The sequence below is a fragment of the Poromitra crassiceps genome (genome assembly GCF_964638095.1).
Source record: "Poromitra crassiceps genome assembly, chromosome: 7".
Lineage (NCBI taxonomy): Eukaryota > Metazoa > Chordata > Actinopteri > Beryciformes > Melamphaidae > Poromitra > Poromitra crassiceps.
The window spans coordinates 1,145,897-1,160,400 of NC_139628.1; the positions used below are offsets into that span (position 1 = coordinate 1,145,897).

General features: G+C 40.2%; 1 protein-coding gene across 1 annotated transcript in view; it reads right to left on the minus strand.

Annotated features, from left to right (window-relative positions):
• The window catches only part of LOC310780272 (atrial natriuretic peptide receptor 2), a gene marked incomplete at both ends in the record, with an annotated part of 56,302 nt that extends 44,262 nt beyond the window's left edge, over positions 1-12,040 (minus strand). The window contains 4 exons of the mRNA XM_083640833.1: positions 418-550; positions 8,769-8,901; positions 9,085-9,196; positions 12,005-12,040. Coding sequence (XP_083496959.1) covers positions 418-550; positions 8,769-8,901; positions 9,085-9,196; positions 12,005-12,040 — 414 coding nt within the window. The remainder of the gene's footprint in view (positions 1-417; positions 551-8,768; positions 8,902-9,084; positions 9,197-12,004) is intronic.
• Between the last annotated feature and the right edge of the window lie 2,464 nt (positions 12,041-14,504).

A 14,504-nucleotide genomic window follows, 5' to 3' on the forward strand; every position in this document is an offset into this window, starting at 1 on the left:
TCACTCCAATGGACCCGTTTTTAGCACGAGCCCTTTAACAGCGCAAGGCATCGTGGGTACTGTGGCTAATGTTAGCGGCTAGTTAGTTATGTTACATTGCAGGAAAACACCACTGAATATGATATAACTTTTAACCATTGCGAGTAACACTGTTTCCATACGGATCCACCAGCGTTAGTTGTTTATAACGTGGCTATATTTATTTCTAACGTTCTCTATCTATGATACACTGAAAATACTGGGAGGCGGGCCATAGCGTCTCTTTTTTTTTTCTAAGATTTTTTTTGGAGGGGTGTTAGTATTTGTGTGTGTGTGCGTGCGTGACGTGTGTGTGTGTGTGTGTGTGCGTGTGCGCGCGCGCGTGTGTGTGTGTGTGTGTGTGCGCGCGTGCGTGACGTGTGTCTGTGTGTGGCCTACCATGTACCCCATTGGGCAGGAGTGGATGTTGGCATGATGGATGCAGCAGTTTCCCCCGTCCGCGTCCTTCCAGCTGGTCGGACAGTCATGATGCTCACAGAACCTCCGGGCAGATGCCGCATCCACTATGGAGCTACACGCACACACACACACACACACACACACACACACACACACACACACACACACACACACACACACACACACACACACACACACACACACACACACACACACACACACACACACACACACACACACACACACGTACAGTATGTATGTTGTGAATTCTGTGAAGAGTGGAGATATATATACTTGGCGATATATTTCCATAAAAGAGATATGGGTAAATTTAACTTTAATAAAGGGTTAAGAGACATGGGGCCCTATCTTGGTACAGGTGATATCCCCTATTTGCGCTTGCGCACCTGTTTGCATGTGCCTTAAGGCAGGGAGGATTTCAGTCCGCTGTCCAGGTGTTATGGCGAGTTTTGCACCCCCGCCCAGCAGCAGCTAAATGCATCCCCACCTCACGGGAGCATATTGTAATGATTTATACAGAAACATAACTGTTTAAAAATTATATAATTGTTTGGGTAGACGTGACCTCCCTGTTTTTAAGTTAAAACAGACCAAAAATGCAATTACTCGCGGGGGAGCATAACTCGTCAAACAACGGGCGCAAACGCAGATTAGAGGTGTGCCAAATCATTTATGCACACCGCAAACAGGATTTGGGCGGTGTTAACCACCAGAATTATTCACAGGTGTGGCCTGGGTGTTACATGAATCAGATTCCCGTCCCGCAGTCCCCTGTAATACATGTGTAATTTGGATAGGTCTAGGCCTATTGACTGTATATATTATCCCTATCTCATAACACCATCACATCATATATTTGTTAAAAACATCTGAGTTTTGATGCAATTCGGGTTATTTTGTTGACTGGGGTGGGACAATAGAAATGTGTTTGCAGAGGGTAAACGGCGGAAACAAAAGAAAAGATTAGAGGATTTACAGTGGACTCAATTAAAACTTGACTCGTGCCGAGGACAGAGAGAGATGGTGAGAGCTTGTGACAGATCAGCTGTGATGCTAACTTATATATATATGTATATATATATGTATATATATATATATATATATATATATATATATATATATATATATATATATATATATATATATATATATGTATATATATATATATATATATATATATATATATATATATCAAAAGTAGAGCACTCGTGCACATCCAGAGCGGGAGGTGCTGGTCACAGCAAGAAAAATTACACTGAATAAGAAATAAACAAACACTAGACTAAGAGTCCAGCGGACCGCACAAACTCCTCAGACTTGGACCAACTTTTCACGTGGCATTTATTTGCAACAGCTCACAGGTACAACGCGTTTCGCATTCGCAGCTTCATCAGGTTCATTCATGAAAATGAGTGATCACACACACCTTTGTAGGGCCGTGTGATAGAACGGCCCGCCTCTGAACGCATAAATCAATCAGTCAATCAGTTCTAAAAGGAACAGGACAGAGTCTTGAACGGTGCACAATCTCTACCAGTATTAAAGGCATCTAGATTACAAAAGATCATATTTTATACATACACATTATTGTAAAAAAACAAGTTAAGACATACTAATAATAAAGATTGAAGACTAATGCTTCGAAGTTGTCTTAGATATATAAATTCACACAATGATAAGAGACGAGAGGTCTAAAGTGAGGAGAAAACATCCACACCAGGGAGTCAGTCAAAATACAATACATGTTAAGCCATAAAGTAGGCTATAATAGAAAAGTAAAAAGCATTTCAATATATATGTGTGGACCAATAAATTTATACATATATATTAAAAGAGATATATATGTGGACCATCAAATATATATATATGCATATAGAAAAATAGATAAACACACCGCCCACGTTATAAGAAAGAATTTAATTCTAAGCTCTCATTCAAACCATGAGGCTCCATTGAGTTCAACGTGAAAATCCAATAGGACTCTCTCTGTAACAAGAGTTTTTTCATGTCCCCCCCTCTAGATGGGAGGGAGACTCTCTCAATGCCAACAAATTTAAGGGTGGCCGCTGAGCCATGGCTTTGATCTTTATAGTGCCTTGCTATGGCGTAATCCATATTGCCATTCCTGATGGCTGCTTTATGTTCTGCTATGCGCAACTTTAAATTGCGTTTAGTCTGACCAACATAAACCATGCCGCAAGGACACTTCAATAAATAAATAACGTGGGTGGTGTTACAATTAATAATACTTTTTATTTTATACTCCTGTCCGGTCTGAGGATGAAAAAAGACCTTTGTGTTAGTGGTATTGGAACAGTGTGTGCATCTTCCACAGCGAAAATTGTCACATAGACCCTTATCAAGCCAACTGGAGCTGCTCGGCGCTCTATACATGGACCTGACTACAGAGTCCCTTATGTTGTTACCTCTTTTGAAACAGAACCTACATGTAGGTGGAAGACTAAAAATATTTTCTAAGAGGGGATCACATTTAAGTACATTCCAGTGTTTATAAATTATACTTTTAATGGCTTGAGAAGAAATATTATATTCAGAAACAAAAGTAATTCTATTGGCTTGTGGTTCCTTATTGCAGGAATTGAGAAGGGACTCCCTTTGTACAAGGTTGGTCCTATTTCTGGCTGTACATATGGTAGATTCTCTGTAACCCCTCTGTTTGAAACGAGCGTGCATCTCATCCGACTTTGACTCAAAGTCAATGGGATCACTGCAAATACGCTTAAGTCGTAAAAATTGTACATATGGGATATTCTCTATCAAATGTTTCGGGTGGTGGCTCCGTGCATGCAACACACTGTTCCTGTCTGTAGGTTTACGAAAAATAGTGGTGTTTAAACCCCCTTGGTCATTAACCGAAATACGTAAATCCAAAAAGTCAATTTGCTTTTTATCAAAAACCATTGAAAATTTGAGGGTAGGATGTGTATTATTGATATAATCCCTGAGCTCATAAAGTTCGTTCTCTGAACCCACAAAAACCATCAAAATATCATCTATGTATCTCCTCCAAAACAAACTGGATTTCAACAAGGGAAAGGAAGTCTGGTCATGAATGAACCGAGATTCCCAATGGCCCATAAAAAGGTTCGCATAATTAGGCCCAAAAGCAGAACCCATAGATGTACCCTGGGTCTGAATGTAGAATTAATTATCAAACATAAAATAATTAGACTTCAAAATAAATTGCGTTAAATTTAATAGTAGATCTGAGGGAACATCATCTCTGTTACCAAGGAAAAATGACATAGCAGCTAGACCAGCTTCATGAGGTATGTTTGTGTATAAGCTTTCCACGTCAAAGGATACCAAGTAAGCATTTTCAGGGATAGAAATATTCAACAATTTAATTACGTCCCTGGTGTCAGCGACATATGAAGGTAGAAGTTTAACGATATCTTTAATGAAAAAATCAACAAATTGACTCAAGGGTTCAGATAGAGAGCTATTACCACTAACAATGGGTCGTCCAGGAGGCGCAGTCAAACACTTGTGAATCTTAGGTAACAAATAAAAAACAGGTGTAACAGGGAAATCCACCTTAAGAAAGTCAAATTGTTTTTTAGTGATCAAACTTTCTCTTAATGCACTGTTTAAAATGGTATCTCTGTCCTTCACCAATAGTTCAACAGGATTATTAGGAAGAAGTCTATAAAAAGCAGTATTACTAAGCTGCCGCATGGTTTCAGCGACATAATCAATTGTGTTCTGGACCACAATGGAACCACCTTTATCGGCTGATTTAATTATAATTTTATCATTCAACTTTAGTTCATCTATAGGCTTTTCTTTCCGACAGGGATACATTATTTTCATGTTTAACATTAGCATGTGATTTGACAAATTTATGAATGTCCTGTTCTACTAATTTACTAAAGGTAACTAAAGTCGGATTTTGACAGCTGGTGGGACAGAAAGAGGATGACATTCCACCTTAAGTTTAAATGCATTAATTTTATTCGTAGGTACAAAAGAAAGTCCTTTACTCAAAACGGAGGTATCGTTAAACTTCTACCTTCATATGTCGCTGACACCAGGGACGTAATTAAATTGTTGAATATTTCTATCCCTGAAAATGCTTACTTGGTATCCTTTGACGTGGAAAGCTTATACACAAACATACCTCATGAAGATGGTCTAGCTGCTATGTCATTTTTCCTTGGTAACAGAGATGATGTTCCCTCAGATCTACTATTAAATTTAACGCAATTTATTTTGAAGTCTAATTATTTTATGTTTGATAATAAATTCTACATTCAGACCCAGGGTACATCTATGGGTTCTGCTTTTGGGCCAAATTATGCGAACCTTTTTATGGGCCATTGGGAATCTCGGTTCATTCATGACCAGACTTCCTTTCCCTTGTTGAAATCCATTTTGTTTTGGAGGAGATACATAGATGATATTTTGATGGTTTTTGTGGGTTCAGAGAACGAACTTTATGAGCTCAGGGATTATATCAATAATACACATCCTACCCTCAAATTTTCAATGGTTTTTGATAAAAAGCAAATTGACTTTTTGGATTTACGTATTTCGGTTAATGACCAAGGGGGTTTGAACACCACTATTTTTCGTAAACCTACAGACAGGAACAGTGTGTTGCATGCACGGAGCCACCACCCGAAACATTTGATAGAGAATATCCCATATGGACAATTTTTACGACTTAAGCGTATTTGCAGTGATCCCATTGACTTTGAGTCAAAGTCGGATGAGATGCACGCTCGTTTCAAACAGAGGGGTTACAGAGAATCTACCATATGTACAGCCAGAAATAGGACCACGTGAGTCCCTTCTCAATTCCTGCAATAAGGAACCACAAGCCAATAGAATTACTTTTGTTTCTGAATATAATATTTCTTCTCAAGCCATTAAAAGTATAATTTATAAACACTGGAATGTACTTAAATGTGATCCCCTCTTAGAAAATATTTTTAGTCTTCCACCTACATGTAGGTTCTGTTTCAAAAGAGGTAACAACATAAGGGACTCTGTAGTCAGGTCCATGTATAGAGCGCCGAGCAGCTCCAGTTGGCTTGATAAGGGTCTATGTGGCAATTTTCGCTGTGGAAGATGCACACACTGTTCCAATACCACTAACACAAAGGTCTTTTTTCATCCTCAGACCGGACAGGAGTATAAAATAAAAAGTATTATTAATTGTAACACCACCCACGTTATTTATTTATTGAAGTGTCCTTGCGGCATGGTTTATGTTGGTCAGACTAAACGCAATTTAAAGTTGCGCATAGCAGAACATAAAGCAGCCATCAGGAATGGCAATATGGATTACGCCATAGCAAGGCACTATAAAGATCAAAGCCATGGCTCAGCGGCCACCCTTAAATTTGTTGGCATTGAGAGAGTCTCCCTCCCACCTAGAGGGGGGGACATGAAAAAACTCTTGTTACAGAGAGAGTCCTATTGGATTTTCACGTTGAACTCAATGGAGCCTCATGGTTTGAATGAGAGCTTAGAATTAAATTCTTTCTTATAACGTGGGCGGTGTGTTTATCTATTTTTCTATATGCATATATATATATTTGATGGTCCACATATATATCTCTTTTAATATATATGTATAAATTTATTGGTCCACACATATATATTGAAATGCTTTTTACTTTTCTATTATAGCCTACTTTATGGCTTAACATGTATTGTATTTTGACTGACTCCCTGGTGTGGATGTTTTCTCCTCACTTTAGACCTCTCGTCTCTTATCATTGTGTGAATTTATATATCTAAGACAACTTCGAAGCATTAGTCTTCAATCTTTATTATTAGTATGTCTTAACTTGTTTTTTTACAATAATGTGTATGTATAAAATATGATCTTTTGTAATCTAGATGCCTTTAATACTGGTAGAGATTGTGCACCGTTCAAGACTCTGTCCTGTTCCTTTTAGAACTGATTGATTTATGCGTTCAGAGGCGGGCCGTTCTATCACACGGCCCTACAAAGGTGTGTGTGATCACTCATTTTCATGAATGAACCTGATGAAGCTGCGAATGCGAAACGCGTTGTACCTGTGAGCTTTTGCAAATAAATGCCACGTGAAAAGTTGGTCCAAGTCTGAGGAGTTTGTGCGGTCCGCTGGACTCTTAGTCTAGTGTTTGTTTATTTCTTATTCAATATATATATATATATATATATATATATATATGCCTGGTGCTATAATATATTTAAGCAATATAGCATGAGAGCCAGTGTGTTGTGGCAAATATATCCCCCTGATCAGCTGTTATCCCACGAGGCCGCAGGCCTCGTGGGATAACTGCTGAGCAGCGGGATATATGCCACAACACACGCAGCTCGAGTGCTATATTGCTTTTATAAAACGGTTTCCAAGTATGATAATATAATAATAATAGTAATACTATAAGTCCGACTGCCATGGCATTCTGGTAGAGTCAGTTGAAACACTACTGTAAGGCGGGACCGCAAGAACGTGCGGGTGATTTGATTGGATCGTTCTGGAGACTGAAGTTGACATTGGCCAATCCTGGCGCTTGCTGAGAAGCTGAGAGCTTTCTGGAAAGCCCGACACGCAGCTCGAGCGCAGCGCTGCATTCTCAGCGCTTGCTGAGAAGCTGAGAGCTTTCTGGAAAGCCCGACACCAACTAACGTTACGGGGTTAAATGCGGGGTTAACAGCCTTTTTTTTGCAAAGAAGACATTAGCCCGCGTCTAGTCTTGTACAAAACATAATTTTCTGCGAAGTATTAGTAAAGTTATAAGCGAAGATCGATTCACAAGGATCTGACAGCTGTCTCCGCCATTTGTTTTTTCTACATTGTCATTTGAGGTAACCAAAGCCTTTTAGTAAGAGAGTTGCCATGGCAACTCAATAACCCATGGCCATGGGTTATTGGAGTGGGTTACTGGATTTATACAATGGCTGTGAGCCAATCAGATTGCTTGATTTGAGAGAGCCGTTTTATAAATATATATATTATAGCAGGTGAAGGTGAATAGCCTATTGCAAGTAGGCTACAATGTACAAGTTTCCTCAATTAATTTAGCCTACCATAACCCCTCCTTGCAATGTGATAAAAGTTTCTCAGTGAATATCTGTTGAGTGATTATTGCGGAATCCATATTGATGTGCATACAGAATATTATGGTTATTTATATGATCCAGAATTATTTTATTAACAAGTTGCTCCAATATTTTAGGAAAACATGGTAGAACAGATAGCCTATTGGATGATAATTTGTAAAACAACATGGGTCTCCAGACTTAAAGAGTGGAATAACTTTGGCAACTTTCAGGTTTTTGGAATAACACCAGTTTCCAAAGATTGCGTGAAAATATATTTTAGTGGTTCGAACAATTGAGGAACATACCAACTTCACCAAGGATGTGCCAATTTCGTCATGTTCTGCTGCAGATTTTTTTTAAGCTTACACATTATATGGTTAATTTCTATAACATTGGGAGGATCAAACTGAGTTAGAACAGAGTTTTGCTCATTAATATAGTCCAAGGGATCACCATCAGCCGTTCGATCTTCGTTCCTATGGTCATCATGAAGAATGGGTCATGACCGAAAGAACAAGATCACGGATACAAGTGGCCAAAATAGGTTTTCTCAGGAGGGTGGCTGGCATCTCCCTTAGGGATAAGGTGAGAAGCTCAGTCATCCGTGAGGGACTCAGAGTGGAGCCACTGCTCCTTTGCATAGAAAGGAGCCAGTTGAGGTGGTTCAGGCATCTGGTAAGGATGCAATACCTTGAAAGGTACAGTATGTATGTATGTAATATCCAAAACTGTACCGTTTGTACAGAATGTATTTTTTATACAGAATGTAAATTTTGTATGTGATTGAAACTATGCAAATTGTTTGATGTCTTGAAACTATGCAAGTTGTTTGACCCCAGGAAGAATAGCTGCAGCTCTGCTGTAGCTAATGGGGATCTTAAATAAAGACAAAGACAAAGGATGCCACCTGGGCGCCTCCCTAGGGAGGTGTTCCAGGCACGTCCAGCTGGGAGGAGACCACGGGGCAGACCGAGGGCTAGGTGGAGAGATTATATCTCCATGCTGCCTGGCAATGCCTCGGGATCCCCCTGTCAGAGCTGGCTAATGGAAGGTGCCAGGGAAAGGGAAGTTTGGGGTCCCCTGCTGGAATGGCTACCTCCATGACCCGACCCCGGATAAGCGGTTGAAGATGGATGAGTGGATGGACTCCCATCAGTATTTTTTATCTTTTCATCTTTATCTTTTCAGTTAAGGAAGCAACAACATTTACAACAACATTTAGACCAGTATAAGCAGTGCGTACCTGTGTGTGAAGATGTGGTTGTCCACTGCCCAGTGGTAGAAGGAGTCCTGGGCCGTGACTGAGTACGTGACGCTGAACATGTCTCCACTCTGTACTGTCTCTGGAGGACGCACCAACCACGACATCTCCAGACCTGGGCGAGAGACACAGACAGAGAGAAAAAGAGAGAGAAAGTGACATTACACCTTCTTCACCTTCACCACTTGAAAAATATTAGTGCTGAGTGTCACGAAAGATGTGACAAATCGCGTCCATGTAGACACATATAGACACGTATAGATTACAATTTAGTGATTATTTCATGACTGGTTCTCACCTCCACAGTGGATCATGTTGGAAGAGTTGGGTCTGTCCAGGGGCCAGCAGTCGTACTCACTGTTGTCCAGATCGTGCCAACAACACACTGGAGCTGCACAACACACACACAGCTGCACACACACACACGCACACGCACACGCACGCACACACACACACACACACACACACACACACACACACACACACACACACACGCACGCACACACACACACACACACACACACACACACACACACTGCAATATTAACTACCATTATACCAAGAGGTCATTCCGACCAAGCAATCTGATTGGTCAACTAGACATTTAGAACGTGCTCAAATCAGCATAACAGCACACCTAGCCGCCATAGCTGTGCTGAAGTGAAAAAATGCCTCATCACTCAAATCTTACTCCGCCACTCTGCACGATCTTAACTATACCAAAGATACTAGATGCGCTGGCATGTTGATGTTAATTGTGTAAGAAATCTGGTGGAGGAAGGTTTTGATGTACTTTAGCCACTACGTCAACAAACTAACTGTATTTTTAAGCTAGTAGCTACATGTCATCAACTCACCACACAACAAAGCAGTTTTGTGTTTTTGTCTGGTATTCAGTTTTGGGGGATCACGATCTCTAGAAAGCATGAGCTCAAGTTGGCTGGCTGACTCAACAGGCTCTAGTTCTCGTCTCTTGTTGCTAGGTTGTTTCTAAGGGTCTGTCTACTTGCTGGAGTATTAAACTGTTTAGCGGACATTGAAATAAATCACATACTTTCCTTAGTTTAATAGGCTATATGAACGCTAATGTGGCTTCATTGGATCAATACCCTCGACCATGCAACCAATATTATTAGTCTTATTTATTTTAGTAATTATGCTTCCCTTGTAGCCAACAATCGGATTTGTGCAGTGATCCCCACATCCCTGTATTCAAACATGAGTGGAATATGTGTATATATTAGAGATGGGAATAGATTATTTTTTTTTAATCTAGATTAATCTAGATTAATCCTGGTCATTAATCTAGATTAATCTAGATTAAAATTTGAAGTCTGTCGAAGCCATTCAAAATATGTGTGTGCAACATAATAATGACTAGAAGTAAGTCCTTGTGAACAGGTTTCTGTTTATTTGGTTGTTCACGCCCCCCCACAGCAGCCAGGATGGGGGAGGCAGACATAAATGTCCGCGTTTTTTTTTTTTTTTTTAACTTTATTTATACAGGGGGAGTCTCACTGAGAGCAACGCTCTCTTTTTCAGGAGCACCCTGTTCACATTCACACACACATTCATACATACATTCATAGGTATACATTACATACCTGTTCCATTCTAAAGTGATAATCATCATGGCCTGCTCAATATAAGTGGACCCTGCTACCAGACAACTTTGAGAATAATAATATATATAATAATAATAATACAGTGGAGCTGCTCAGTGGCCAGCAGATCAGACTGTGGTTGTACTGGACAGCTTCCAGGTATGAATGTGTGTGAATGTGAACAGGGCGCTCCTGAAAAAGAGAGCATTGCTCTCAGTGAGACTCCCCCTGTATAAATAAAGGTTAAAAAAAAAAAAAATAATAATAATAATAATAAAAAAAAAAAAAAGATTAAATAGATTAACGGCGATAATTTTTTTATCGCGCGTTAAGAGTCTTGCGTTAACGCAGCCGTTAATGGCGTTAACTATCCCATCTCTAGTATATATATATATATATATATATATATATATATATATATATATATATAACAGTAAAGCTTGTGTAATATTGCTTAAGTACCCACTACCAGTAAGTACTATTTACCAGTACTGATTAACTACCATTGTCCATTAACCCATTACTAGTCTACTATTGTCCATTAACCTACCCTAACCAGGACTAGCCTGGTATTCAGCCTCTTATGAATCACAGTTGCCAGCAGGACCACAAACACAACAAATATTAAGCATTAGCTATAGCTGCTGCATGTGACCAAGTGAATCAGAGTCCTCGTGAGTCCAGAGTTTTAGCAAGTTGTTGGTTAAGCTCACTCCCCAGTATAAAGGCCCGTTAAACAGCTCTGCCTGGCTTTGCAGTTAACGTATGCGCTTTGCAACCGGGAGATCACAAAGGCAGGTTATACTAACTAGCATTAACCACTGTTTAGTGTAACTATTATAAGCAGTAATATTAACTAGTAATGTTAGATATTAGGCCCAACCTTTAACTCGCTTTGACCTTTAACTACCAGTAGCTAACAGTAACTTAATTATCATTCATTATTAGCTAGCCTATAATTAACCATAACTAGCATTAACCAGTAGCTTTAACCATAATAAAACTCCTATTAACTAACATTAACCAATAGCTAACATTGAACAGTATCACACATTAACAGCTTTAACATTAACTATAACTTATTAACTATACTTGCTCGTTAGTAGCAGCTATTAGGCTTAACCACTAACAACAACCAACAGCTATTAAGCAGCTCTGTTGCATTAATACCATTAACATTGCATAGCTTGCAACACCATTAGGTAACATTAACAATTAACTGAGACTGTCCCACACACATAACAATGAGAGTAAAAAAGGCTACTTGCATTTAAATCTAAAAATATTTTTTAATGTTCTGGTTAAATAAACTAAAACATATTTGTGAAGACATAAAAGCTTTTGTTATCAGGGACAACAAACATCATGGCTTTATCAAAATGAAAATGAGAGAAAATTCAAACCGCAAAACAGTTGCGTAATGAACTTTAAGTCAGGCATCATGATTATTATGTGTCCCTGCTGCTGCTGCTGCTGACTTTTAACCCTACACAACATGAATTAAACTCCTCATAACTGAACAACTGATCTGCCATTCTATCTGATTTGTCCGGTTCATATCTAATAACTCCCAGTCTGTGTGAGCTTTGCTAAAGGAAGGGAAAATAGTCTTACCAAGAGCAGAAACCAACGTCTGGGCTGCTTCTCCATGGTGCTGACAGACAGGCAGGCAGACAGGCAGGCAGACAGAGAGAGAGAGGGGCAGAGAGTCAGAGAGACAAACAGACAGGCAGGCAGACAGACAGACAGAGAGAGAGAGAGAAGCAGAACAGGTACAGAGATAGACAGGTCTCCCTCCTCATCAGAGGCGTTGCAAGACAGACTGCAACACAGACTGAAAGATAACTGCAACTGGAAGCAAGAGAGAAGGGAGGAGAGGGGCAGAGACACAGACACAGAGAGAGAGAGAGAGACGCGCGCGCACACACACACACACACACACACACACACACACACACACACAGAGAAAAAACAAAACAAATGTTTGCATACTATCAATTTTCATTCCACTATATAGTTTACTGTATTTTGTATTAGTAGTGCAATACCCCCCCCCCCCCCCCCCCCCCTCTCCTCCCCACTGGCCCACACTGCACTCTGTCAGGTCCTTCTAAGCACACTTCCCAAGTTTGAAGTCGATCCAACTAACGGTTCTCGAGATACGCGAAGGGCAGACATCCATACAGACAGTCTTGTGATTGTACTGAGTATGCGCATGTAATCAATCTTGTACTCCGAAAACTTTAGTATGCCAGTCCTACTTATAACCTCTCTCTGGAAGAATTGATGACATGACTAATGACATCACAACTGCTCGGGTAAAATCACTTATGACATCTTGCTCGAGTAACACCACTGATGACCTCACAACTGCCCGAGTGACACCACTGGTGACATCACAGCTGCCTGAGTGACGTCACATGACATCACTAATGACATCACAGTTGCGCGAGTGACATCACTGATGACATCACAGCTGCCTGAGTGACATCACAGTTGGGCAATTGTGCACCGTGCCAACTTTTGCCCAATTATATTATCCTTGTCCATCTTGTTGTCCAGGCATCAGACGTCCACGTTCAGGCCTCCTGAACATGCAACTGTGCACCAACGGCTCTCCAATTAGTAGTATGAACAGATTAGAGTGGTTCTCAAAGTGTGGACCCATTGAGGGGGTTCCAGGGGGTCCCCAGCAAAAAAAAAAGAATAATTTATTTTCACTATAATTTCATCAATAAGCACATGACAATGTATGGTCATGGGTTTCATACACTTTCTATAATAAACCATCTAAAAGCAAAAATGTTATCAAATGGGACTATGTGGTGTAATGTTTGTGTCAGTTATTTATGGGTTTCTTGACATGGGAAAAAGTCTGAGAACCACACTGCTCTTAATAATGACATATATTATTCATCCATGACTATTACCATTAGGCTATTCCTATTGTTTATCTCAGCAAGAGACGAATCCGGGGGGAGATTATCGGTGTGTCTGTCTATATGTGTGTGTCTGTCTGTTCACTGATGACATCACAATTCTCGAGTGACATCACTGCTATCATTGCTGATGCTGTCACAATGGCTCTGTGAGTGTGAAGGCCTAAAAACATATCGCTGTAGCTGATGACAAACGGTCTCAGCATAAAGGTGAAACTGTCAAGCAAGCAGTATCTCAGGCAAGTCACCAAGGCCCCTATCGTTGCATCGGCGCAGTTTCTAGGCCGAGCGGCAGGCGCAGATCAAAGCAGTGGGCGTGGAAAGGCGCACTTGATATCGTCGTGCTGGCGCTAGATGCAGCCCAAAGCATTACAACCACGCCTTTTAGGCGTAAAATTATGCACCGTCATGCTCATTGGATAAGTGCAATAAACGAATCGCACGCTTGCCTTTTTAGCTCCAATTCCAGTGATCCCGCAAAACCAGACGAAAGCCAAACGCTCTGCCCCCCCCCCCCCCCCTCCCTTCATCCAGCCTGTCTGTCTGCATTATAGGCTATTATTCCATATTATTATGCTTCTCAAACCAATCTAACTGCAGTTTCAATACTGCAAGCATGTAAATACGCTACACTATAGCAAGATCAAAGTGAAAATAATGTTCTATGCATCAGCTAGAAAAATATAGCCTATTAGATTGGTGAAAGTTTGTCCAGAAAGATATCATTTTCTCTCGCCTGCTGCAGGAAGGATGATGCACATAAATATACCCTACATTATGTCAAGTCATTGCATAAATGTGTTTTTATTGTAAAACTAAATGTGAAATAGGGCCAAGTTATTGGACGGACATCACAGTATAGCAGATGCCATTAGAAGCGCGTTCCGAAGCGCGTTCCGCTGTTACTTCTCTAAATCACGTTAACTCGACAAGGGGTATATATATGCCCAGGAGGACATATATGTTTCACATAGGGTGGTGTTTTCATTTCGAGGTTTTATTTGGTCCAATATTGAAATGTTGACAATGGCAGGCTGTGTTACCATTACACATTAATTTAGAACTACCTTTTATATCTATTTTGGCTCATTTGGTGGCTATTTAGTAGCGAAATGAAGAAACACAATGCATGCTGGGAACTCAGAGAGAGAGAGAGAGAAGGGTGACAGAGAAGA